Here is a 25,197-nt window from a genome sequence, read left to right as displayed (position 1 = left end):
AGCTCCTTTCCTGCCCCAAAATATGCTAAGACCAGGTACTCCATAGCACAGCCCCAAACCAGACAGTATAACACAGACAGCGATTTAAAATCTGCACACATATAGCTACTGATGCATTTGTCCCAGACCATGGTATAGCCAGACTTACAGCATGCATGCTTTTGCAGCCAAGGCTGCTGTTGCAGGATTTCTGCTAGGACAACCGTGCAATGTTGGAGTTAGTCCTTACACAGCCACGGGGTGAGAGGAGCGTCCGCCATCCTGTCACGGCCCGCAAGAGCACTGAGAAATGCACGCACAGCTCATGCCCAGGGCTGGTGCGCTGCATCTACAGCTATAGAGTTTTACTAATGGCTGGGTTTTAATCTCCCATACGTATATATCACTATTAGACACACAGCAGACAGAATAATGTGACCAGGCTCTTCCCTAAGCAGAACCGTGCACGAAACGTATCTTCCTGAAGGACTATCCACAGCTACTTATTTCAACCCGCACTCTGCCAGGCTTCCACTGAAAGGATTGCATTTAGCTTTTAGTGTATAAATAAGTGTTCCGATAAATAATTAATAGTAGCTGCTGGCCATAAAAGAGGCGACTGTTTGGAAAGTTAAAACAGTGTCATGAAATATGCACCCACCTCTATGTTCTAGTTTCAGGGGATGTTTTATCCAACATCTTTTCCTTTTGCATGGGACCATATTTTGCAAGGAGAAGGCCAGAGCTCGACTTCCAGAGCCTCAGGGTAGTCTTTGAATTTATTCTCTCTCACTGGGATATTTATCACCCCCCTAAACCACCAGAGGGGAGGGCGGGTGGTTGGTGATTCAGAGAAATTTTTAGATATGAGAGGAAAATGCAGTAGTGTCTAGGTTTCTGGGTAAGAAATTACATTTACAGGTCACTTTTGATTTTAAAGCTCTCAGTTTTGTTTGGGGTTTTTGGTTGTTTTTGATGGTTTTTGTTTAATTTAGACAAAAGCAAGGCTATCTCCCTTAATACTTTTGCCAGACTACCTGCATTCTACCTACCTAAATAGCTGGTATAATGGACTAGGGTATTTTTATTCCTTATTCGTCAATAGATTGTATTGGTTGTGCCATTTTAAGTGGTTTCACTATTTTACCCCCATACGATTTGCACTGTTAGGGGTGAAACCATGCATGCACACTCAGGGTACAGTCCCTCACTGCACAGGGCACTGTACAAACCGGTAAATACTGTTAGTAACCGAGGGTCCAGGTTTGCTTTGAATTGATAGTACCACCATACCTCCTTCTTAAGGTCTGTCTCGTTAGTAACTGAAAGGCAGTCATTCTGGAACTTCATCTTCTAACACAACATCAACAGAGTCTTGTTTCCCCATAACTTACTATTTCTAAATTACCTGCAGGGCTGCGTGTTACTATAATTTGTACCTGAAAAAAATCACAATTAAATATCATATGGTACATACACGGTACATACTGCCCGTGTGACAAGCAAAGCAAGCAGTGCATGCCTCAGGACACTTGACACTCTCAGACTCCCATAAGACTAACTCTTCATCAGCTTTGGAGGTAGCAAGATCCACACACCAGCATGAATCAGCAGCAGTCATTCTGCATATTCAGATATTTAACTAAAGTAGCGCCAAAAAGGCTTTCTCCTCCATGGGAAATATTTGCCTTCAGGCAGAAAACTAAATATCTATGTGTATATATTGTCTAAAACACAACTTTGGTGATTACAATATATTGTTGTGTCAACTAAGGAGACATCATTTTGTTGGTTTGTAAGCCCCTTCCATAAACCAGAAAGCCAGGCCAGATTTGCTCTTCTAAGAGGCATATTGTAAAACACAGTAAAAAATCCTAACTAATTCCTGCCTGGTGCAGGGGCAGTATGTTCAGAAAGATTTTGACAACTGGTTGGATTTTTTTTTTTTTATTCTACCCCCCCTTCCAAAAATAAGTTAACGCCTCAGTAGTTCAATAAACAGAGATTTTTCACGAAAACAACAGTTTAATCAGAGCCTCGCTATTCTATCGCATAGCTCTAATGGTATTAGTTCTAGTCCCGGTCTCTGAGCTTAGCATGACTCATCAAAAAAATCCCTTGAATTCCCAAATAGGACCCTTATCCTACTAGTGGCATTTCTAAATTGAACTTTATCTAGGCAAAACAAAGACTAGATCTTTTTGAAAGGAAACATTTGTTTATATTTTGAACCAAAAGAAAAACAGCATTTATAGGTCACAAATGACACACCAGAAATCTCAAAAGAGATCTTTCACTTGACTGACAAAGTGGCTTCTCACAGAGAAACCCCGTAAAACAGTGCCAGAAATAAACTCAAAGAAATTTAACCAGGGCATGAAGAATAAAAAGAAAAAGGAAACAAGCACTGCACATAAAAGTATGAATTTTGCATCGGCTCTCTTAAATGCATTGTGTGCATTTAATGCCATATACATTTGAGCCAGACATGAATAAACTTAGAGCATTTTACAGCTAATGCCCACGTAAAGGTAGAAAAGGGGATTATTCCCACACCACAGACAGGAAATACATGATATCGGGCAGGGCAATACATGATATCGGTGGCAGAAAGAGACAGAACTCGAGGTTTCAGCTCCCTGCCTTATCCTCTCACCCCTGCGCATTTTTCCTCTCGATAGGCAAACAATACCCATCCAATCGTGTCAAGATAAAAAGAAGTTGAATTTGGATTAGTATCCTCCATAAGACTTCCTTGGACTTTCTTGTCTGCTTGGCAGCGCCTGAAATGCTTAAATACATTGAAGTGAGATATAGTCTGTTGGGTATTGTAGTATTTTTAGTACATGATGAAGTTTCTCTGTCTAGATTAGTTTTACTGACAACAGTAATATGTGCAGCCATAACCGGTTCCCACAAAACCTCATATCTCTAGTTTTAAAGGACAGGTAAAAAGACACAGAATTTTCTGAAGGACTGCCTGGAACCTGGTCTAGGGCTAAGGCTTTAACTTAAGCAATTAACACATATATGGAAAAGACAGGAGAGTATTATAAACTTAACTTCCCACCCCCAAACTGTCACATAATAAAGCAGCGATAAATGCAAGTATTTTATGAGCGAGGTGGAAGCAACTGTTTGAATTTTCCTCTTTAGAACAACACCGTTTGGAAATCCAAGAGGCACACGTACACACACAGAAGGCGTGTGGAGGGTCGCCCTGTCTTCACTCTGCTCACCTTACTTCGCTTGAAAGCCATTGCTTGCCATTACCCCTATTTGCTGGCTAAGACCTGCCAGGGTGTCCCCAGCGCTGATGGCTTAGATGATGCTCTAGCCCCCACACCTGCTTTGATCAGTAAATTTGGTCCCAGCAACCACTAAGTATTCTACCTATTGTCGTACCAAATCCTCTCGATGATAACAAAACCCTTCAGCCAACAAGGACAGGGAGAGGGGACCTTAAGTACCTTAAGGACCTTAAGTAGAATTTACTTAAATAATAAATATAAGGAACCTGTTATAAGAAGAGAGTTAATGTACCCAGAGCTTGAAAACTGTCTCTGGCTGCCTAGAACCTGGCTTGAGTAAACTCAGAATAAACTTCTGTATAAGTTTCATGCGGCAAACATGTTTCTCTAAGGATTTAGGCACAAATTCTTTGTTATCTGGGTTTAAATAGACTTCCTTTGCAGCAGTAATAGATCATTACTGTGTGACAGCAGTAGTCTCTCTGAAATAAGTTAGTGGCCTCCTTTTAATTCCTAGCACAGATGTGACCACATCAGACTTTCTCACAACTAGTCCCTGTGACAGGATACGGATACCACAAAACATGTTATTCAGTGAAATATATGGTCATTGATATAAGGGTGGAGACATCTAAATTATCTTGTATGGTACAAACATTTTTAGGTCCCATAAAAGCAATAGGAAAACAGAAAGTGTGGGAAACATTAACTACTGAAAAAAAAGTATAAACACCAAAGAGCTTAGCTTCTAATAGTCACAGGCTCTGGAATAGCTTATGTCTTGTAGGCAAAAGGCCTCTTCATTAAAAAAAGGAGCTTTTAAACTTTTTTTTTTTTTTTGTGTAAGAAACCTCCAGAAAGTAAAGTTTCAGTAGCTATCCCGCAAATCTGTAACCATTGGTAAATTTTCAAAATAGGTACAGAAAATCTGCAGTTATTTAGATGCTAATAGAACTATAAAAAAATCTTCTCAATTTTTTTAATACCTTCACTTTTATATATGACCAAACAAGATGTACAGAGTTTGACTGCTGCATTGATTGACTTTAAGGAGTTCTAGTTAGGCAGCCATTATATTGCACAAATGTTGCGTCTCAACTGAATTCACAACACAAATCATTCTATTGAAACTGGATAGCTAATTGACAGCCTTATAAAAGTAGAAAACAGTAACAGAATAGATGGACTGTAATAAAACATATGATACAGCATCTCACAAAAGTTTTATTTGAAAAGTTAAATGAATTCAAATTGGCTTCCATTGAAGCATTAAACTATGAATTGAAAAGTGATGAAGAGCCATTAACCAAGCGAGCTCAGAAGATTTGTTGCATCAGGTCAGGAGGAACGTTTTGCAGGCTGCCTCAGGAAAACATGTGAGGCCCATTTTTATTCACCAGCTTCAGTCTAAAGGACTGGGGCACTCATAGGATGTTCATTACACCTGCACTCTCCGCTAATCTCACTGGGAAAGCAAAGCATCTACTCCAGGGACTCAATCCTGTAGGTCACGCACAACGTCGTACCATGGGAACCTCTGCTGTGTTTTCAGCCACCGCTTTCTGCCATGACATTTTGGCTCTGTCATCATGGCTTAAGCAGTGAGCTTCTGACATTCAGACCATCTCTCAACACCTCCTTTTCATCCTCGGTAGTTCAATTACTTTTCTACAGATGTCAGGAGGGTTGTAAAGACACCTATCTGTTGAAGGGCATTACACAAGAGCAAGGGGCTATTGCTTCCAACACAGCCATGGGTCTGCCTAATGACCTTGCAAAAGTCAGACTTGTAACCAAGAATAACGCTATTTAGCTTTTATAAATTTTTGGTGAGCTACTGGTAAGAAGTGATAGATCTTATTTCCATCACTCGGGCAAGACAGACACATTCATTGGAAATAGGATTGAGACAATATTTTAAGCCTGGCCACAAAGCTAAGGTCTTTTGCCTGAAGACATCAAAATATACCAAAGTATACATACAGTGATATATATTGATATTCACCAGGCAATATTTTTCCACATATGGAGCTGCACAGAAGGTGAACGTGGTCATTAACACCTACCCACTGAGATGGTGACTGGAGCCACCCTGTCAAGAAACAAGAAATACATATATAGGTTCTCTGTTCATGCCATGTTTGTGGTCCTTCCACACCTGGAAGCGTGGAAGAAAAGAAGAACGAACTCAAGAAAAACCAGCAGTCAGTGATTTCTGAGAAAATATTTCAACTAATTATGTTCAAAAACACTGCTGCGTTAGAGACCGATAAATTGTGACAATTGGAGGAAATGTCCCTGAAACATCATGGATGGGATATTATTGTGCATTTCTGGGTTGTCCAAATGACCAAGGGACTGCTAGAGGTTAATGGGTCAGAAGAAAGAATTGTTGAGGCTGAACATCAGGCAACATTCACCAGAAGTACAATCTGGTTAAGTCTTAGAATAAGTTTCAACTCAGGGTTAAGCAATGTGAAGTGCTACACATGGGCTGGAGAATCAAAGGAAGCAACAATTCTGTCAGGGAGGATTTGCAGAAAGAACAATACCTTCCTTACAGCCTCATTAGCTCACATTTGTAAGAGCATCCCACCAATTCACATAGATTATCTTTGCGGGGGATCTCATTAGCAGATGTTATAGTTACCTGTCTAAAAGCATCAATAAGGAAAAAAAAACCAACCCTCTCGGTGATTCAGCAACTTCAGCCCACATATGCGTTAGTGAGAACATAATATGTCTGCTTACATGCTGATACAACGGTACATCTATCATACACGTTCAAGAAAGCGGGACTTACGGCAAGCGAGCGCTGGCTATCCGCGCACCTTCAGAAGTATTAAAGGAATAGAAAGAATAATTACGAGGCTTTCTCTAATCACAGTTCCCTATGTCATTCAAAAGACAAGTAAACCACTGAAAATAAAGCAAGCCACCCCTTTAGTGTGCTTCAAATCAGACTTGACAATGCTAACCATGATAAAAAGAGATCAACTGTGGTGGTCCTGGAGGGAGACAAGCTCTTAGCTTTGCATGAATCTGTCTGCAGCAGTCAGGTGTTACCAGTTTATCAAGAGTGAGGAGTTTACAAACTTCCTAAGTACCCTTACACCATGTTTCCCTACTATCTTATAGGTGCAGTAAGAGGTGGGGGTGCGCGCGCATCTGTGCATGTGTGAGACTATGTGTAAAACCTATCTCCCAATATGCCTTTAGCCGCCTTTCCACCAGAGAGCCTTTCTTCTTTATAGCTCCAAGTTCTGAAATCACCTGGAGAAGTTTAAAGCCAAAGAAACATAGAGTCAAAAGGGTCAAATAGCTGGCTTCCAAGTATTGTTTCATGCATAAGATCGTGCCAGCTTTTATTCCGTGCACAAATTGAGGTATTCAAACACTTTGCTTTATATTCATTGATTATTGACTTCAACCTCTGGCACCATTTAGCTTTCTGGAATCACACAAGATTATATGTGCGCTATAGACTGACCAAATTGCTGAAGATACTGAAAAATTGTGGTTTAACTTACAGATGATTATTCATTGAAAAGAAGTAGAAGTGCTGAGCAGCCCCTCCACTCAGAAATTATAAGACAGAGTTCAAACAAAGTTAGAAGACCTGCAACAGCTTTTACCAGCTGAGAAGCTGTTCTTATCCTGGGTAAAAGTTTTCTAAGACCTTGTGGTAAGCTATGAGCAGCTGGCATCAACACACCTCATAAGCAAAGCCACATTTCTAAACACAAAACATGGAGAACTTCATTGAGCTTAAAAACAAAAAAAAAAAAAATGAAAAGAAAAAAAAGAAAAAATTACTTTCAAGAAAGCAACTGCATTTCATGAGCTCAGTAAAAAGGTCTCTTGGAAACTTTCCTGAGAAAAAAGCTGGGCTTTCCCTCTGCAGTGAATAGAAACCCTGAACTTTTTGCTAATGGTCAACAGGAGTCATTTTTCACTCAAATCAGTTTGCTATTTTTCTGTATTGAATGAGCAGTCATACGTAAGGAGCAGCAAGTAGGTATCATGGATCATTGGACTGCTAATAAATGGCAGGAGTCATACAAGCCTAGAAAGGAAGGGAAAGAGGAAAGAGTTTGCATTCATTTTTTAGCCTAAAGGGAAGTTTTCTATATAGAAAATAAAGACATTCTGACTTCTGATTTATGCTGGAGCGAGATGAGAGGAAACCTCTGGCCTGCCTCCAGATGAATTACCCGTAGAGCGTTCTGTTCTGCTACAGGCAGGCGACCAGAGATGACCGTATTGCAAGGGATCAACAAGTGTCCTGCTCCTCTACTCAGCACTGTAATCAGCAACAGGCTCCTACCCTGCTGCAGATGTGAAGTCTATTAGCTTAGTCCATAGGGTGATGTTTGCTTAACATCAGGGTCTCTGCTTCCTAGACACTGAACTAGATCAGAGATCCCTAGCCTACCTACAAGGAGAGGTCAGAACAGGAGAAGAGCTTACAACAGCCCTGCGAGGCAGGGCTGTCCCTGCCCTTTGGTCAGGCTGGCAGCCCACGCAGCGAGTACTCGCCACCGTCCTCCTGCCACAGCCAGACTGCTCACATATCACCTATTTCCCCTGATGGATGATGGAAGGCAGCAACTCTCACCCTTAATGGAGTCTTCCCTATTTACCCAGGCAAGAACTTCATTATTTCAGCTATCCCTCATAAGCAATTAACAGCTACCTTTGCAATATGTAACTGCCTTCTGCAACATCTGTGTTGCCCCCACTGATTAACAAGCATCTTGACCAAATTAGGTGCAACTAAACCACTAAGCCCTGTGAGGCGGCCTGTGTTATAGGAACTGGACCATGAGAGAATCGGCTTTAATTCCTGAAGCAACGTTAACACATGGTATTAATAAGAAGCTGTTTCTCTTCACTATTGTGCTATCGGTTTTAAATAGTTGAGTCCTAATCGCTCAATCTTCAAAAATCAGTATGCTTTAAGCATCAGTCAAATGCATTTTTATGGGGAAGCAGGAAGCATTATTTAGCAAGGAGGCAGCAATTTTTAAACCTCCTTTTCTCTGGCTGCCTGAATTAAAGAAAAATTACAGTTCCTGCAGACGGCTGTGGCATCACAACAGACACATTTTGCAGAGTTCTGCCGTTTCCGGGGAAGGGCCCCATCTCTGGGAAGTCAGCTGAACGCAAGACTGAAGATCTACCGAAGGACCAGCCCTTGATTCCTCAATCAAACGTACCCAGCTTTGGGCTGTACCCCTGAAGAGTCAATGAATCAGCTGACCAGTGACCTTAGGAACACAGGACCTCAAACACCATTTTTAAAAATGAAACTACATTAGTAATGCTAATTATGAAATATGGCCTATTTTCATGTTTTTCAAATTAATATAGCACAGAAGTACTCCAAAGATATTTGAATTTCTGAGCCAATATAAAGCTGTTGAACTTTAAGGGGGAGAGTTTCAAAGGCACAAACGGCACTTAACTTCCAATTATGTCTTGGAAAATGTCCCACTAATGGCTAATATAGCTGATTTATTTTCATAAACTTTAATTACTTCACACTTCTTTTTTTTTTTCCGGAATAGTATAATCAGTTCAACAGAGCAGTTCAAACACAACGTGCAAACTAAAAAGATCTGCTCCAGTGCCAGGTTTCCATATGCAAATTTTAATTCCTTATCAATTCTAATATTTAGACATCTAGATATGTGTGAATACTTGCACTTGTTATAATATCGGCACACAAGAGATGCACTAGTCTACATTAAATCTGATTACTAATATTTTAACTGGAAGAGATTTTACCAATGTTATTTGGATCAAATAATTTGCGATGAAGACTATTTTTGTTTTGGCTAGTATAAAGTCAGGGGCTTCCCATATTTCAGCAACACAAGCAATAGCAGCAGCAAAGATCTGGCTCGTGAAGTGTATTATTTTGACAGCTTGCAATGCCAGTACCTGGGGGATCCAGCAGGACAGAACAGTGAGGAAAAGATGTGCACTTTCCGGTCTCCTTGCATGCTATTCCCTTGCGCTACAGGTGTAGGCTGAGACATTTGGTAAGCATTCGGTGTGATTTACTGGCAGATTTCTTAGAGCAGAAGTACTGATTTTTATTTATGTTTAAACATAAGAGTCTTAATCAAGGTGGTTTACCTGGCCCTGAGGATTTCCGAGACCCTTCTGGAAAGAGCCTGCCTGCAGGCAGGGCTGTCTGCTCTGTGAGTCGAGGTGAGAGCAGGTGCTGTCTGCTAAAAAGCAGGAAAATATTGCCCTCTAGTGCTGAAAGCAAGCAGAGAACGTGGAGTCCAAAAGAGGTTTTTAATTATTATTTTCAAGATACCTGCCTATCTCATGCTCGCAAACTTAAGGCTTGGTGCAATTAGCCGTGTTGTGGGCAGATTACCCACCCAGCAAGGCTGCCCTTCCCACGGAGAGCAATTCTCCCGATCCGATAAAGCCTCAGAGTCGGGCTGAGTGACTCATCAATGTCACCAAAACTGAAACGCAGCCTCACAGAGGATGCTTCATTTGATCCAGTTTTATCTTTTGATAAAATCTTAATTGGAGGTTTAATAAGAAGCGAGATCCTGGCAAGCAGACAAACGCGGAACAAGGGAAGCACCAAAGGGGGGCAAATACTCTTAAAATTATCAGAATAATTTTCATTTCCTAGTAATAGCTGTGATTTCTTTTTTATTTCTTCTCTCATACATAATACATTGCTAAATACAGAACATTTGTCTTATTTCTGTTCATGGATAAACTACCCACCTTGCTCACCTTTTGGCCAATTGCTGTGTGACACGCAGCAGGGTCACTGATGGAGTAGCCCACAACACAGGGGTACGAATCTCCTCGCAAGCTTCCAACCGAGAAAGGAAAAACAGATAAAAGCCTGAACCTGGCAAAGTCACAAATGGCCTCAGCAACAACTCCCTCTCTCTAAACTGCGAGAGCAGCAACAAGCCTTTCATGAGCAAGTAGACCTATTAATTCAGTTACTCCAGCGTTCTGTTCATTGCTCGATAAGCTCCCCAGAGCAGTAGAGCACTAACACTAGGAAGGTGGCAAACGAGGCATTTAAAGCAAAATTAAAACTTTTCACCTGCATTTTTAAGATCCTGAACTGACACAATCAAGAGCTTCCTTAGAACTGTATACCGGAGGCATTAAATATACTGCTAGGCATATTTCTTCAGTACCTTTCTTACAAGCATTTTCCAGTTCTAAGTGTAAAGCTTAAAGTGAATGAATAGTTTTCAGAATGAAACTCACAATGTAATCTGAGTTAACGGAGGACACATCAACTGACAAGTGTCTGCCCAGAAATCGCGTTTCTTCCTTGCAGTTCAAAAATCACCCATTGTTTACAGTCTCACATTGTTCCAATAGGTAAACAATATCAATAATTCAGAAAGATGTTAATTCCTATTTAAATCCATAGAGCAGCATGGGCTATTTATTTAGTTTTAATTGACTCTGAGTCATATGGTTTATTGTTACTAGTGGTAATTTTGCATGAATTTAGGTAGAACTACCGGGAATTGCACGAGGGCTTCAGAGCTGGCCAGGCAGTCAGGTTTAAGCACCTCAAACTTCAGCCTTGCAGCACAGCAGGGACAGACCAAAGGCCCGGCCCTTTAGCTGGAGGTGTCATGGCCCAGGGCACACACCTACGTGCCTGCTCAGAGCTTGCCGAACAACTCCCTTCCATGCCTCCCTGATGGAGGCAGAGGCATGCACAGCTGTACCCTGCAGTTTTAGTAGCCTATTCATTTATTTGGGAAATCCATGTGCAACCTTTATCGTTCCAGACAGTCTTTAAACGCACCATAAAGTACGGATCACCCTAGGTACAGAATCAAAACCAGAGAGAAGAGACCTTTCCTCGAAGTCCTCTCGTGTCTATGACTTTGATTTCATTAGTTTTCACAGTCCCACACAGAATTTCTTACCCCTTTCAAAACAGGTAGTTCGAGTTTGACCTGGAACGTGGCCCATATTTAACAAACATTTACTTTGTCCTAATTTTGTCCTCCAATCTTTAGTCATTCCCATTTGCAACAGAAATGAGCCATTTTAGATAAGAAGTGCCCATAAATGGAGAGATCCATGTCCTCAAAAAGTTATGTTTAGGCTTATTTTTCTACCCTAAGAATACGGGAGAGCTGTTTAATGCAGCTTATCTTAATACATCGCAAAAGCAAGTGACACTGAATGCTCCCTGAATTGTTCATAAACTTCCCTCTTAACTCAGATTACCAGTATCAATCACAGTCTTTATTAACGTGTGTTTTTAATTGCTTTATGGATTTTATTTACTCTCTTTTACTTCTTGTTGCAGATAATGTTAAGAGTCCTCTTCATTGATTATTGGCAGCTGCTGTATTCTGAGAAAACCTCTTTCAATTTAGCTTTCCGGATCCTTTGACTTCCCGCTCCAACAGCTTTATAACCTCCCCGACAGCTTCATAAATGCACTGCAATGGTCACATGAACGTCTCGGGAGGGGAATCGGCGCCTCTGCACCTCCTCGTTCCTATGGCACTTTAGGAAGAGAGAACAAAAAAAGCGGCAAGTCCAACAGAAGTTGGAAGTCCTGCGAAAGATGAATCTAATCGTGAAGCTCCGCAGAAGTTTCAGAACGCTGGTCATTCTCCTGGCGACTTTCTGCTTGGCAAGTATTGTCATTTCTGCCTATTACCTCTACACCGGCTACAAGCAGGAAATGGCCCTCGTGGAAGCCACCGGAGAAGCGGAGTGTGAAGACCTCAAACTTCTACCGTACAGGTCCTCGGAGCTGAAAACAGCTAAGCCAATTGATCCATCTAAAACTGATCCCACTGTCCTCCTGTTCGTGGAAAGCCAGTACTCCCAGCTGGGGCAAGATATCGTAGCCATTCTCGAGTCCAGCAGATTTCAGTACCACATGGTCATCACGCCAGCTAAGGGGGATATTCCCCCTCTCACAGACAACGGAAGAGGAAAATACACGATCGTTATATATGAGAATATCTTAAAATATGTATCCATGGACTCGTGGAATAGAGAGCTTCTGGAAAAATACTGTGTGGAATACAGTGTTAGCATAATTGGTTTTCATAAAGCCAACGAGAACAGCTCCCCAAGTACAAAACTGAAAGGATTGCCATTACATCTGTACAATAACGTAGCCCTCAAAGACTGTGTGGTAAACCCTCAGTCTCCCCTGCTGCGCATTACCAAAGCGCCAAGGGTTGAGAAAGGTCCACTGCCTGGCGAAGACTGGACAGTTTTCCAGTTTAACCATTCCACCTACCAACCCGTGATTTTAACCGAACTTCAGACCTCCAGGTCGCCCCCCGCGGCATTGCCAAAGGCTGCTCTGTATGCAACCGTCATCCAAGACTTGGGGCTTCATGACGGGATTCAAAGAGTCCTTTTTGGAAACAACCTGACCTTCTGGCTGCACAAACTGATCTTTATTGATGCCATCTCTTTCCTGTCGGGGAAGAAGCTCACCTTGTCCTTGGATAGGTACATCCTGGTTGACATAGATGATATCTTTGTTGGGAAGGAGGGAACGAGGATGAACATCAACGATGTGAAGGTAAGGCAAGAATTGGGGGATACCATCCCAGATACGTGTATGTGCAAATGGGTATTTAAAAAAAAGAGACAAAGCTTGAACAAGCTGGCAAGCTCCATTTCCTGGTAAAGGCTGAAAGTGTACAAACATAGTTTCTGTACCTGCTAGCTATAACCTGAGATTACTTTAAAAGTCTGTTTACCCACATATGTACAGAGATGCATTCACGTATGTGTATATACAGTAATACATAGAGATAGCCTCACACAGTACTGCATATAGTGAATGTACTGGCTGCCTCTTGCTTCTATAGGTTCTGCTCAAGGGATTCACCCAGAGCACCTGGGTAACAAAGGAGACCTTTTATTCCTCACAGAAGAGAGATCTTTCTTTAAAACACATAAAAATATATCTATTTCTGGATCAAGCTTGCTGCTGAGATATCTGAATTTTTAGATAACAATGTTTTCCCTATGCACATTCAGACATACACATGTATATATGTGGCATATGTAATACCATTTATAGGCATTTTCCATATTCTTTCTCTTACTACTTCTGAAAAGTAGGCAGAACAATAGAAGACGGTTGCCTTTTTAAAGCTCACATAGCTGTCACTATATTTAAAAAGACCAAAAGGCAAAAAAGCCTGAAAAAGTCACATTTTGACTTACAAGAATTAGCAAGATAATTTTCACTAGCAGACTAGTAGATAAGCATTTAAAGTTACCAGTGACAGGATAGAAGCCTAGCCTACACTTTAGCAAGTGACAGAATCATCTACTATGGTGAAAAGCCCACAGACTATTCTTCAGAGGCTCTTTTAAACTTATTTTCATAGTCTGTAGTACCCAGGGATGCCATTAGATTTGTTCAGAGTAATTTTCAAAGATGTGTGCAACTTGGAAAGAATAGACAGGACTCAATAGCACGACAGTTGTTTCCTTGCAATTTTTCACATGTGGGAATCATCATAGTCAGAGATTAACTGAAGTTCCTAAGCATGCAACATCACATTCAAGCCTTTAGGATAAAGTGTTGTGTTTGTTTTTTTTTTTCCCCTGTAAATACCCCAATGCTTTCATGGGCAATAAGCAAGTCTTTTGTTTTTAAACATGGATTTCTATTTTGTTTCTTAATCCTTATTTCCATTTCTCCAACTTCTATATTCATCTGCCTCCTCATCCAGCTCATTAAGAGAGGTATCGAAATAGCCAGCAAAAGCAGTAGCCTCATATACAATTAAAACTATTTTGCACATCAGAACAGTTTGGGTAGTTCTATTAGTCAAACCAGGCATGTGAATGCTCATCAGTGCTGATTTCTAGCACCAGGCACTCCAAGTGGCTGGTGTCTTGAGATCTGAGCGCTGCGCACAAGCTCAGTGATCAAGTGCACTCACTCTGGAAATAGATGACAAAATGCTCTGAGGAAGGGCTTGTATACAAGAGGAAATTAACTGGAAAGGCAATTGTGGAACAAGTTTTTCAGCAATAGATTTCTGCATGCACATTTTTGCAAGTGTTTTTTTTCTGATGTGGTTTACTCCACTAAGGAAGTCTATTATTCTACATTGTTTAAACAGCCCCTGTTACTATAAGAAGAGCATCCACACAGAGTCACTTGGAAATTCAAATCCATCTTTTGACTGGAATAATCTTAGTAGGCAGAAAAAACCCCCAGTCACCTCCTTTATGTTCCAGCAATTGACAACATCACTAGGCAAACTTTTCCACCAGCACTTGGCACAGGCTCAGAACCACCTTCCCATCAAGCGCTCTTCTGGGGACAATAAAAAGTTTATCTCCCTCTCAGATGACGCCCACATAAACAGAGTAAAGCCACTCTGCAACTTGACCATCCATTGATATTGTGCCCTTAGCATTGTGGGTTTCATTTCAAATCAGTTACGTGGTACAAATTTGTTCCTCGGGGTATTTCACAAACAGTTGATACGCAAATCGGTCTGTTCTTATAGACTGGACATTCCCAGAATCCATTAATATTCAAAACAGGATGCATGCTAATGAACATAATGCTGAAATCAGAGTGTACTTTGGTTAGTTTACAATAAAGGATAATTACAGCCAGTTAGAGAACAATCTCCCAAGTCACTTGGGGAAGGAGGCAATTAAGAACCAGCGGGCTTGCCTTCTCCCCTTAAAGCAGAGCAGCTTCTTTGCTCGAAAGGCAAAATAGCAAAGGGAGATGATATTTAAGAGGCTGGTATTTAAGTGATGTCAAAGTATTACCATGCATTTGGAAGCAGCACCTGGGGCCAGCTGCTCAGTAGGGGTTGTGTTTTCACAGCAGGTGAGAGGCTGTTTCTGACACCCGGTGGCACCTTGAGGTTTAGGGGCGGGTTGCGCTTGTCCTGTAAGGGTATGATAAGGGTGCATGTGTGCATGGCTCAAATAGCTAGAGAGACTAGCACAGGCTCCGTGTGTTGTTCAACAAGATATTTGGACCATCTCCTTTGTTTCCTGAACTGCACATTACAGGTATATTTAGCACAAAAAAAACAACCCCACACCCCCACAGTCCACATTTATAATGTCACACACTTCAAAACTCATTTCATCCTGTCCCCTACAATGCAAGTTTAAAACATGACCATCACCAATATAAAAGAAAATATTTGTTATTTGTTTTGTTTTTGAAACTCTGTATAAGAGAAGCACGTAAAGCAGTGCTTGGAATGAAACAACTTCTCAACACAGTACAATCCACCGCATTATGCCACATCACTACTTCTCCAATTCCTTCAGTTGTTAGCGTTTGTTACTGCGAACAGCGTAGGTTCACTCTGCAGGATTATACGGACTCTCGGTTAGGCTCTCCTAAGGTGCCAGGCACACCCGTGTCCCTTGGGAACGCTTTCATACACGGCAGATTCCCAGGTGCGTGCAAGAAAACTGCAGACGAACAGTTACACACCTCCTAAACTGTATTAAAAATACAACTAAATAACATCACTCTGCTCAACCTCTTAGGCATTTCCTTCCAGTGGCCAAAAGTATAATAACTGCCAACCCAAAGGACACACGACTAGAAATGAGTCTTCTGATAACAGTATTCATACGTAACAAAACCCAAGTAACAGTGTTCCTGTGTAACGTCTTCCTGCAACTCAAATGTTTTTATCCCTTCATAAAGCCATTTCTCAATTAGGTGCTTTGGGGATATATATATATATATAGTTTTATAAAGGGTGGCATCAGAGATTAGATAACAGAGTTGTTATGGCATCTGTTTACCACAAAAGATCTCCTAGTCCCTTGTATTACAGAAGTTGTGCAAGGTCATATCTGGCTAAGTAATTAAACAGGAACTCCGCAGAGCCACAGAAAGCTATTTTCCCAAGCTTTGGGGAGATCTATCTTGAGCCTAGTGAGCCTCTGCAAATGAATTTCTCCCTTCTCCTCCTACCAATATATTATCTCACTGCTTGATTTTTAGAAGGCAAAAGACTCAAGAATTCATCAGTTAATTTGCAGAATTACTGAATTCATGTACTTGCAGATTGTATCGGTTCCCAGTCGCACAAGTCCAGGATCGCTGGCATCAGTGATTTAGCAAAAAAAACCCTAGAAGTGTCTGGTTATGCTGTGTCTGGGATTGCCACACAGAAGGAATACCAGACTTCTACCTTTAAAGCCTCATTTTAACTGAGCACAAACAGAGCTGCATTACCCAAACAGGTAGTAAGACCTTGCTAAAGTCTTTTTTGTTGTTGTTGCTAAGGTATGAGCTAATACAATATTTACTCACCCAGGAAGAGCTCAAGGCAGCAACCAAGGCTTTTGCAACACCTTTCACAAATACACTTTCTATTGTTAACTAAAAAAAAAAAAACCCCTGCAAGATCAAAATACAAGCTAAGGCTCCTACTATTTAATACATTAAAAAAAAAAAACAAAAAAAAAAACCAAACAACCAAAAGCATTAACCTTTTACTTTCTACCCTCCTCTTAACTCTAGGACTCACACTGCAGCATAGCTTCCCTTCTATAGCCTTCTTCCAGGTGGGATCTCTCAGGAGCCACCTGCTTCCCTCTCCTCCCCCACTCTCCCAGCTGGAGCTGATAATCAAAGAGAAATTGCTCATCCCAGCACCATCATGTCACAAAACCCCTTTCTCTAAAAGCTGCACTTCCTTTTTCTGTATCCTCTCTAATTGCTGCCATAAAGGCAGGAGCATCCTTGTGCTTTCTGAGATACTATGAAATGATGGAGCTATGCTTGGGAATGCCCTTCGTGTCACTGTTGACTGCGGCCCCTCTTTGTCCTTGCTGCACTGAATAGCCTGTCTGCTTTCTGCCCCCTTCTTCCACTCTAAGCTTCTGCCCACTTACTTCAGTGGAAATAAGAATTACATGAGTCTCTGACACTTCCTCGCTTCCACAAGTCTGCATTTTGTCTCTGACCTTCACTATCATTAGAATGCCTTGAACACTTAAAGGCTGTGATTTCTTGCTCATTTTAGTATTTTAAAGACAGTAATTCATGTTGGAGTTGCATCTTTTCTGATAATTCCAAATTAAAGGGTACTGGCTCAGCAGGAGGCTGGGCTCAACAACTGAATCTCTCCAGCATATGCTTTTTTCTGATCTTTCTGCAAGGACAATTGCTTTCAGGTGAAATAATTAGAGACGTCTGGGCCACATCACCAGGCATGGCAGAATGATAGTACAAAGCTGCAGGTGGGCACAGGGTGGGTAAAGCTCTGTGTTGCTGTGTGCAAACTCTCCTCCCTGTCCATGCAAAGTCTAAATGCCCTTTGAAAGAAGGAGTTTAATAAACTGTTGTAGACCAACGCTCGTTCCCACTTCAGTTCTGCTGGGACGCCTTACCTCTCGTGCTGTTGGGAGTTGGTGGTACAGGCTCAAGTCAGGCAGGTGGACGAGGAAACTATTTATCAACGGCAATAACACATTTCTGCATCCCTTTGTAGAATTTGGCATCTAGTGTCATGGAATGTGCCCAGCTTTCTGTAGAAGTTTGCCAGCAGTAGTCAAGACCAGAACTAAGAGTCAGGAAGGATTATAACGGATACCTGGATTTCTAACTTAGGTTTCTGAAGAGTTTTTCCAGGTGCTCTATTCTCTTGTACCATTCCTGTACTCTTACACAACTGTAGGGAAGATTATGATGGAAGTTACAGCAGCCCAATATCTCAATTTTCATCCATTTAGTTCCAAATGTACTCCATATCAATCCCCAATTTCTTTGCTTTAGCAAAATCTGAAACTCCTAATGCTACGAATAGGAACTAGAAACAAATGTTTGTTTTTATTGTTCATTCAGCTGCGGCTTTTTCCTGCAGCAGAAGCTGCCAACAGCAATCGCTTCCTTGCCGGTAGCGTGAGATGCAATAGCCATCCCTATAGCCTTTTCATAATAGCAAACTCCCGCCAGTAAAGTAACCACACCAACTGATAATACAAGGAGAAACTAAAAACAGAAGACGTATGAGCATAGGAAGCTAGAGGAGACAGCCAAGCATTAGTCATTGTAGGCTGTGGTGCCCTTATGTCACCTTTTAAAGCATTTGAGAGGGCCAGTGAAGAACACAATGAGGTGAAATTCTGCAGTTGCCACTTTTGGATGGTCTTAAAGACTTTAAAAATGAATTTAAAAAGCAGCTGAGAAGGCAGTATAAGAAAAATTTAATAATGAGAAAATCTTTTTGAAAATGGGAGTGTCTACTTCATTCTGCTTCAGCAGAGATGACAGTTCATTCAATATTTTCCTTGTTCAGGTCTCTTGAATCACCCAGCTCTTTCTGCAATAATTTGAGCGTTGAATACTGCTCAAGTGCCTTGTCAAGATACATCACACAAAACTTCCTTTGTTTCAATAAAGCCTGTTCTTTCATTCAGAATTTCAGTCCTGATGTAGATAAAAAACACAATTCCTTTGCCATCAGCAAAACATTTATTTTTCTCCTTGGCGGCCTGGCAGATTGACTGTCTATCCGAGTACCCTGCCTGAATTATAATAGATTTGGGGGTTTCTCATCTGCCAGGTTTCCCACGGAAGATATGGTAGGTCTTGACAGTGTTTTATACAGTCTTGCCAGAAAACAAATTCTGGTGGCTCTTATATTCTAGCTCTTTCATTTCATTAGCTTAGACAATTACGTTCCTTCCATGTGTCCCACTCATAAAAGGGTACCTCCATCATACGGTTGAAGGAAGATATTCCTGAATGTTTGAAAACTCACTCGGTGTTCTGTCCTAGAGAGCACACTGGTTCTTTGTCTGCTGGCTTACAAGACTCCAAACAGTGCAATTGGATATTGTTTGTTCAAGCTCCATAGAATTATCACAAATCTGATTTTTTTTTATCCCAAGGAAAGACATTTAATCTTTCACAAAGCAAGCAAATGAATTTTAAAAAAACACAACCAAACCAAACCAAACCAAAAAAAACAACAGAGAAAAATCATCCCTCATTCTTCCAGCTTCTTAACTAGCTCTAAGAATTCGGTAGAGCTTAATTTTGAAACATAAACAATTCTGAAATTCTGAAAAACAGCACAATGCCTTTCAAAATATAGAGGAGCGGGTTTTTTTAGTTATTGGTCTAATTCAGAAATATCTAGTGCTCACAGCCTGTGCTCAGCATCATTGACTCACGATACATTCCTTTGTCTATACTTCTGCTGGTTTCCTGGATTTGTACTGATTTCCCAAATCCCTTCTCCAAAATAGTTCTGAAGTCATAGGTTGTATCATACTGCAGTATCTTTCCAGGATATATGTGGAACACTTTGATTTAGCTTTACTTAGTTTAATTTAAATCATTTTTGGAACATTTAGGGGATCTGTAAGAGCCAAAACCCATGGCAGCTTCATATGAACCTCTCAAGAGGCTTACATTAACCTGAGTTTTAAAACAATGTGTATTAGTTAAGAAGGAGCAATAACAATTGCTTCCTGCGTAGCAAAATCACACTCTCTGAAATGATCAAATACCTTTCTAGAAAGGCTAGCCAATGCAGACTTAAAGAGCAGTCGTAATTATTGCCTTAAAAGCACTTGATACAGCAATAAACACGTTACCGTGAATGCCATATGTAATGCCGTTACTTTAGTAGCAGTGTTACTTAAGCAACTTTAAATATGCCTTTGTCATCCGAATGTGAGCAGAAGTAACAACACTTAGAGCAAAAGCTCAATTTAGTATCATTAGCATTATTCAAATGATTTGAAAACGGCAATGCTCAGGAAAAGGGTGAATAGATGGAAGGATGGACAAACGGATGAGATAAAAGTGAAAATCTCAAAGAGAAAAGGAGAACTTTGAAACTTAAAATATTTAGCAATAATTAACCAGGCATTTTCTGCCCACCTCTGTATCATAACGTAGTATGGAAACAAATCTTTGCCTAAGCCTTGTTTCAAATTCTTAGACAGATCTATCTACTATCTATCCATATGCCTATATATGCATATGCTCACACAAAAGAAATTAATGATCATCTTTGTCTCTTCTACGAATATGGCCATAGACCCATTCCATTAGTACTTTTACCTCTAACGTTATAGGTCTCCATCTGCCTTCTTTCCATACAGGTGTAATAATGTAAGGCCTTTTAGGTAAAAGTTACCAAATTCATAGAATCATAGAATCATTAAGGTCGGAAAAGACCTCTAGGATCATCAAGTCCAACCATCAACCCAATAATACCATTGCTCCTAAAATTCCAACTTACGCAGAGGGCGGAATAAAAGTCTAGCAAGAGCAGCGCCTCAAACGCCGGGCTTGGTGTCCCTCTAAAGCACAAAATTACTTTCTAGTAGATGGACACTGTCTATTAATTACCATTCCTGAAAGTAAACGTCACATGCCAGCACCTGGCTCTTCAAAACTGACAAATCGCAAGCAGATGGCTATACCAGAAAATGGCATAACCTTCAAGCTAAACCTCCTGCTTCATTTCAGAAAAAAAAAAAAATGCCTTTGGCCAAAATCTAGGATGTGACCATTGCTTCTAGTGAGTTGTGCATTCATCTACGGGGAGATTTAGGCTTTCCCCAAAGGGCTAGGCAATTTTCTTAAGGGTTTCCTTTTCCTCTGGACATATACAGAGTCCAAATACTTTTGTAGAGACACAAGAACAAATGACCTTCTGAATCCATCGTTCAACATGAGTCATGCATAGCTTGGAATAGTAAGAATGAGTCATACGTTGCTTTCAGCAGAGTTTGTCAGAGAGTAGTGCTTTGCATACAAACACAGTAATTCATCTGGAGAAATTAACTTCACAAGAAACTATTTTATTTAGGAAATTTCATATGGTCTGTGTGTAGCTACTTTAATAAACAAACACAAAAAAATCAAATTATTTCATTGAACATTTGAAATTGTGAAAGTTTGATGTAGTTACTTCGCCGCTGAAGGAGAGGTCTGTGCATCAGAGAGTTTCTTGGGTTTTTTTGCAAAGATCATAAGCACACACACAAAGACTCAAACCTGATGAGAAAATCATCCTGCCTTTTATGTTTATGGAGATAATAATATTCTGGTGACTGGCCAAGCAAAAGAAGACAAAATCATGCAACGTTTTCAGGGTTTGCTGTGAAAGCACGAGCTGTAATAAAACACTACACGATGCATTGTGGTTTTCCATCAGGTGCCGACTCGTTAGACCTGATGGTCGGTTTTTGACCTATTGGCATGGCAACTCTCCAACCCTTTGCGGAGACACAAATCAAGGCTCTCCAGCTTAAAACCAAGAGCGCCAACGGCAAGCGATGGGTAAACCCTTCGTTATTTGCTAGCGTTTAACCGCGCTCTCGGGAAGGTCTGGCAGGTACGCTTATAGCTGCCATCCCGGCTTCTGTGAACAGGTACGCATTTGGGATTCTCGGGCACCAAACGGTGCCCATCAGTGTCTCACTTTATACGAGGCACTGCGGCAAAGCAGTATTGCTAGGGCTTTCAAAGGACGATGGTCAGAACCTGCAGATGGTTGGCTCTCCAGATGCCAATCTCCCGAAGAAGGCTAACATCTGTGCACACCAGGTTAGCACTGCACCAGCAGTGCTGAACACTGATTCATCCACCTTTATTGTCAGGTCCCCGCACACGTTGTAGTTTCAGTTGATTCTAGGGAGTTTCTTTGTCATTGACAAGATATATAGCAGGCTGAACGAGAAATAGATGGGAGACCACCTTGTCCTCCATTGCCGTGGCCCATGCTACAGGTGCATGCCACTGCCAGTGTCCCAGGAGGAGAGGCAGCCCGTTCTCAGAGAGCAGGGCAGCGCTCACAGCCATAAGTATAAAGCTCTTTTCAACTTGCCTCGGTTGTTTCCATACTAGGGTTGACTGGGAATATTTGTACCAGGACACACGACAGTGCTGATGTTATCTGGGGCTTCCAGCACCCATGAAACCTTGCCCATGCTCACATAAACTTATGAAACAGTGGAAACATGGACACCATAGTGCTGGGAAGTTCCTGAACAATCTTGCCCTTCCATAGACTCCCAGAGCCCCCTTGCTTAGGAATTTTACAAGATCACTTTGGCTTTCTGCTGCGTGCTGCATGCCTGCCTGGAAGCACCTGCGGGGGGTTAGAGGTTAGCGTGTCTCAAATGTAGCTTCCCGTGACTGTGTTTGCAGAGATCCCTGTTTGCTGCCCCGCTCCTCTGAACCCCCTCACCGAGAGACTTTCGCTTCTTTCATGCGTTTTTGCCGCCAGTACAGATTACTCATTCACCAGGTCGGGAGAGCTGCTGTTTATTTACTACTGCACACATGCTAGCAGCAACAAGGTTCCCCATAAATCCCTGTTTCTTCACTGCCAGCCTATTCTCAGTTCAGCAGCAGGATGCCAACGCATCAGTTTTAGCTTACCCTTCATTTTCATTTCGTGGCCTTTAACGTCTTATCCATACATTTATTAGCACTGCTATCTACACGTCCCTTTTACAGCGCCTGTTCTGAGTGCACAGTGGTACCCCCGCCAAGTGACGTACATGGATGTAGCATAGCTTTGTATCCGACTGTAATCATTTCCTGCAGGCAGCAAACACAATTACTACAGAAATACAGGAGGCGAGAGGAATAAAACTTTGGTCCTTATGGGCCGAATGCACAAGGCGATGTTTCTGCGGAGATTTTCTTAGAGATAAGACGCAAAAGTGATTTGAGGACTGCTGCCCATAGAGCGTCATCGCCCACAGATGAGTCGCCACACATTACATTTTTATTTTGACGGCAACCTTTTATTCTGGAAACATTGACCTAGTAAAGTAATACTTCTCCTCACAATTAGCTTTCTCTCTGTGCCAGAACATGCAGTGGTCCTAAAATCAGGGTTTCTAACTCTTTGTGTGATTCATCTGCATAGGACCTTACAGTGTACGTCTCTTTTCTTTTATTAAAATCATATTTCTTTCACATTCTTGTTTTTACAATTGAATATAACCTTGTGAAAAAAACCTCGCTAGTCCGACTATACTTACATAAACATGATTTTTGGTTGCTATTAATTCATTTCTCCAAAAAAAAGTACAAAAGAATTTTGGTCTTATGGGCAACTACAATACTATAATATAAGACTAGTGATTTAAACACGTCATTCATGTGGACAAAGTTTCTAACTTAGTACTGAAAATATTAAATATGATAAACTATCATTTCAATAGTTACAATGTTTTATACTGAATATTTTATAAAAGTTGAGAATTTCTCTCAAGAAATGCCAGGATGAAGACAAACAAAACTTTTTTATTTAACCGTAAAAGAATTTCATTTTCAAAATTAACAGAAAAATGAAAGGATAAGTTATTCATAATTTCCTGCAAACCAGTGTATTAGTAAAAATACTCTGGAGCTTCCTGAACAGCGTTTTTGTTCATTAGGATTTGATTTATTGCAACGCATCGCACGTATTAAAGTTTTCTGATTTAAAACTCCAGCATTTATCTTGATTAGTATAGCATATGATAAAAACCTCTTGTATTTCCAGTTAACGTCGGCACAAACAGACTACTAAGGCAACGTGGTTTCTTTAAGGGTGACTTTGCCCGTTTAGAGTCCGCAGTTTGTCCCAGCCAGGCCTGTCATCCAAGCGCACGGAGCTCACAGGTGTTGTTCTGTGGGTAGGTTAAAGAATACGTGGACACAGTTTGGGAAGCAAAGTAGTTTCAACAAGGTGAAATTCTTGAGGTTGGGTGAAACTCTTACATTTTTCTTAATTTGGTTTTTGTGAGACAGGCCCTCCTAAATCCTGGATTCCTTTAAAAAAAGTCTCCTTTGTTTAATTAGCAGCAAGATGTATGGCAATCTAGCGAAGGTTAGAATAGCCTGTTCCTTTCAGAGGCCATTAAATTTGAGTGGTAAAGCCATTATCCCTCCTCTGGCTCACCTCAGAAAAGCAGAACCAGTGACTGGCTGTTTTAACTTTCACCTGAAGGAAACTAATCCCTCGCCATCCCCAGACGTACTCTATTAGCAAAACACCACCTCAGTGTTAATCTCCGATAAGATGTTTTCCTGAGGAAATAAAGCCACTGGTGATTCCCCCCCCCCCCCCCCCCCTTCAGAAGCACAAATTACAAAGACCATTTACCAAGCCACGACAGTTTCTCTAAATATCTATAAACCTTACTCTTTTCTACGTTTTTGTTCCTTCTTTATATTACCAGCACTCTTTTAATCTGCTGTTCACGTTTTCATCCAGACAGCACCCAAACAGAAGGGGGATCTGTGGTGTGATATACACTCAGCTTCTCTAGCACTACATCCACGCTATTTTTAACACTTCTGAATGGAGAAGGCTGAATTAGTTAGTTGAGAGAGTTTAATTTTCATTGATGTAGTCATTTAACTGGCTTTTTTTTTTTCTTTTTTTTTAAATCACAAATTAAATATATTAAAACTAGTACCTACTTCCCAATTCTTTCTGACCAAGGTACCGTGAAATTCAAAGAATTAGAGATTAGGATTTTAGTTTTCCTTCCTTCGATCTTGTTTATCCATTTGTCCTTGGACTAAATGGGTGAAAACCCCTTGCAAAATGGCAAAGTGACAAGGTAGGGGAAAATGAAGTTTATGTTCATGTTACTCAGCCAACTTGGACTGCTCCAGTGAAACAGTTTCCTGTGGCAAAATGTTGATTTATTAAATGCAGAATGTTCTGCCGGAATGTGATTTAAACAAAATTATATTCTGCCAGCTCATCTGCTCTGGCAGGCTGAAGGAAAAGTGGGCAGTTTGAAGAATATTAAAAAAAAAATAATTCCAAAAGATCGTAATTAAATGTAGCTTTGGAATTGCTGATCTTCCAGAAATTAAAAAATGCAAATAATTCATACTCTGCTGAGACACTCTTTAAATATGAGAATATCCCAGGAAATGGATATTTCAGGTTTTTACTGCCTTGTCATT

The 25,197-nt window shown here is 40.9% G+C and overlaps 1 protein-coding gene across 2 annotated transcripts in view; it reads left to right on the top strand.

The window, feature by feature from the left end:
- The window catches only part of LOC142056000 (bifunctional heparan sulfate N-deacetylase/N-sulfotransferase 4), a 106,822-nt gene that overhangs the window by 4,385 nt on the left and 77,240 nt on the right, over nucleotides 1-25,197 (top strand). For both annotated transcript variants that reach the window (XR_012660160.1, XM_075090120.1), the window contains exon 2: nucleotides 11,566-12,810. Coding sequence is in view for 1 of the 2 variants with exons in the window: in XM_075090120.1 (XP_074946221.1) it covers nucleotides 11,830-12,810 (981 nt within the window). In the remaining variant the exon portion in view is untranslated. The remainder of the gene's footprint in view (nucleotides 1-11,565; nucleotides 12,811-25,197) is intronic.

Source organism: Phalacrocorax aristotelis, chromosome 4 (genome assembly GCF_949628215.1).
Source record: "Phalacrocorax aristotelis chromosome 4, bGulAri2.1, whole genome shotgun sequence".
Classification (NCBI taxonomy): domain Eukaryota; kingdom Metazoa; phylum Chordata; class Aves; order Suliformes; family Phalacrocoracidae; genus Phalacrocorax; species Phalacrocorax aristotelis.
Note: the sequence above shows the minus strand (reverse complement) of the source record. Positions and strands in the feature narration are given on the sequence as shown.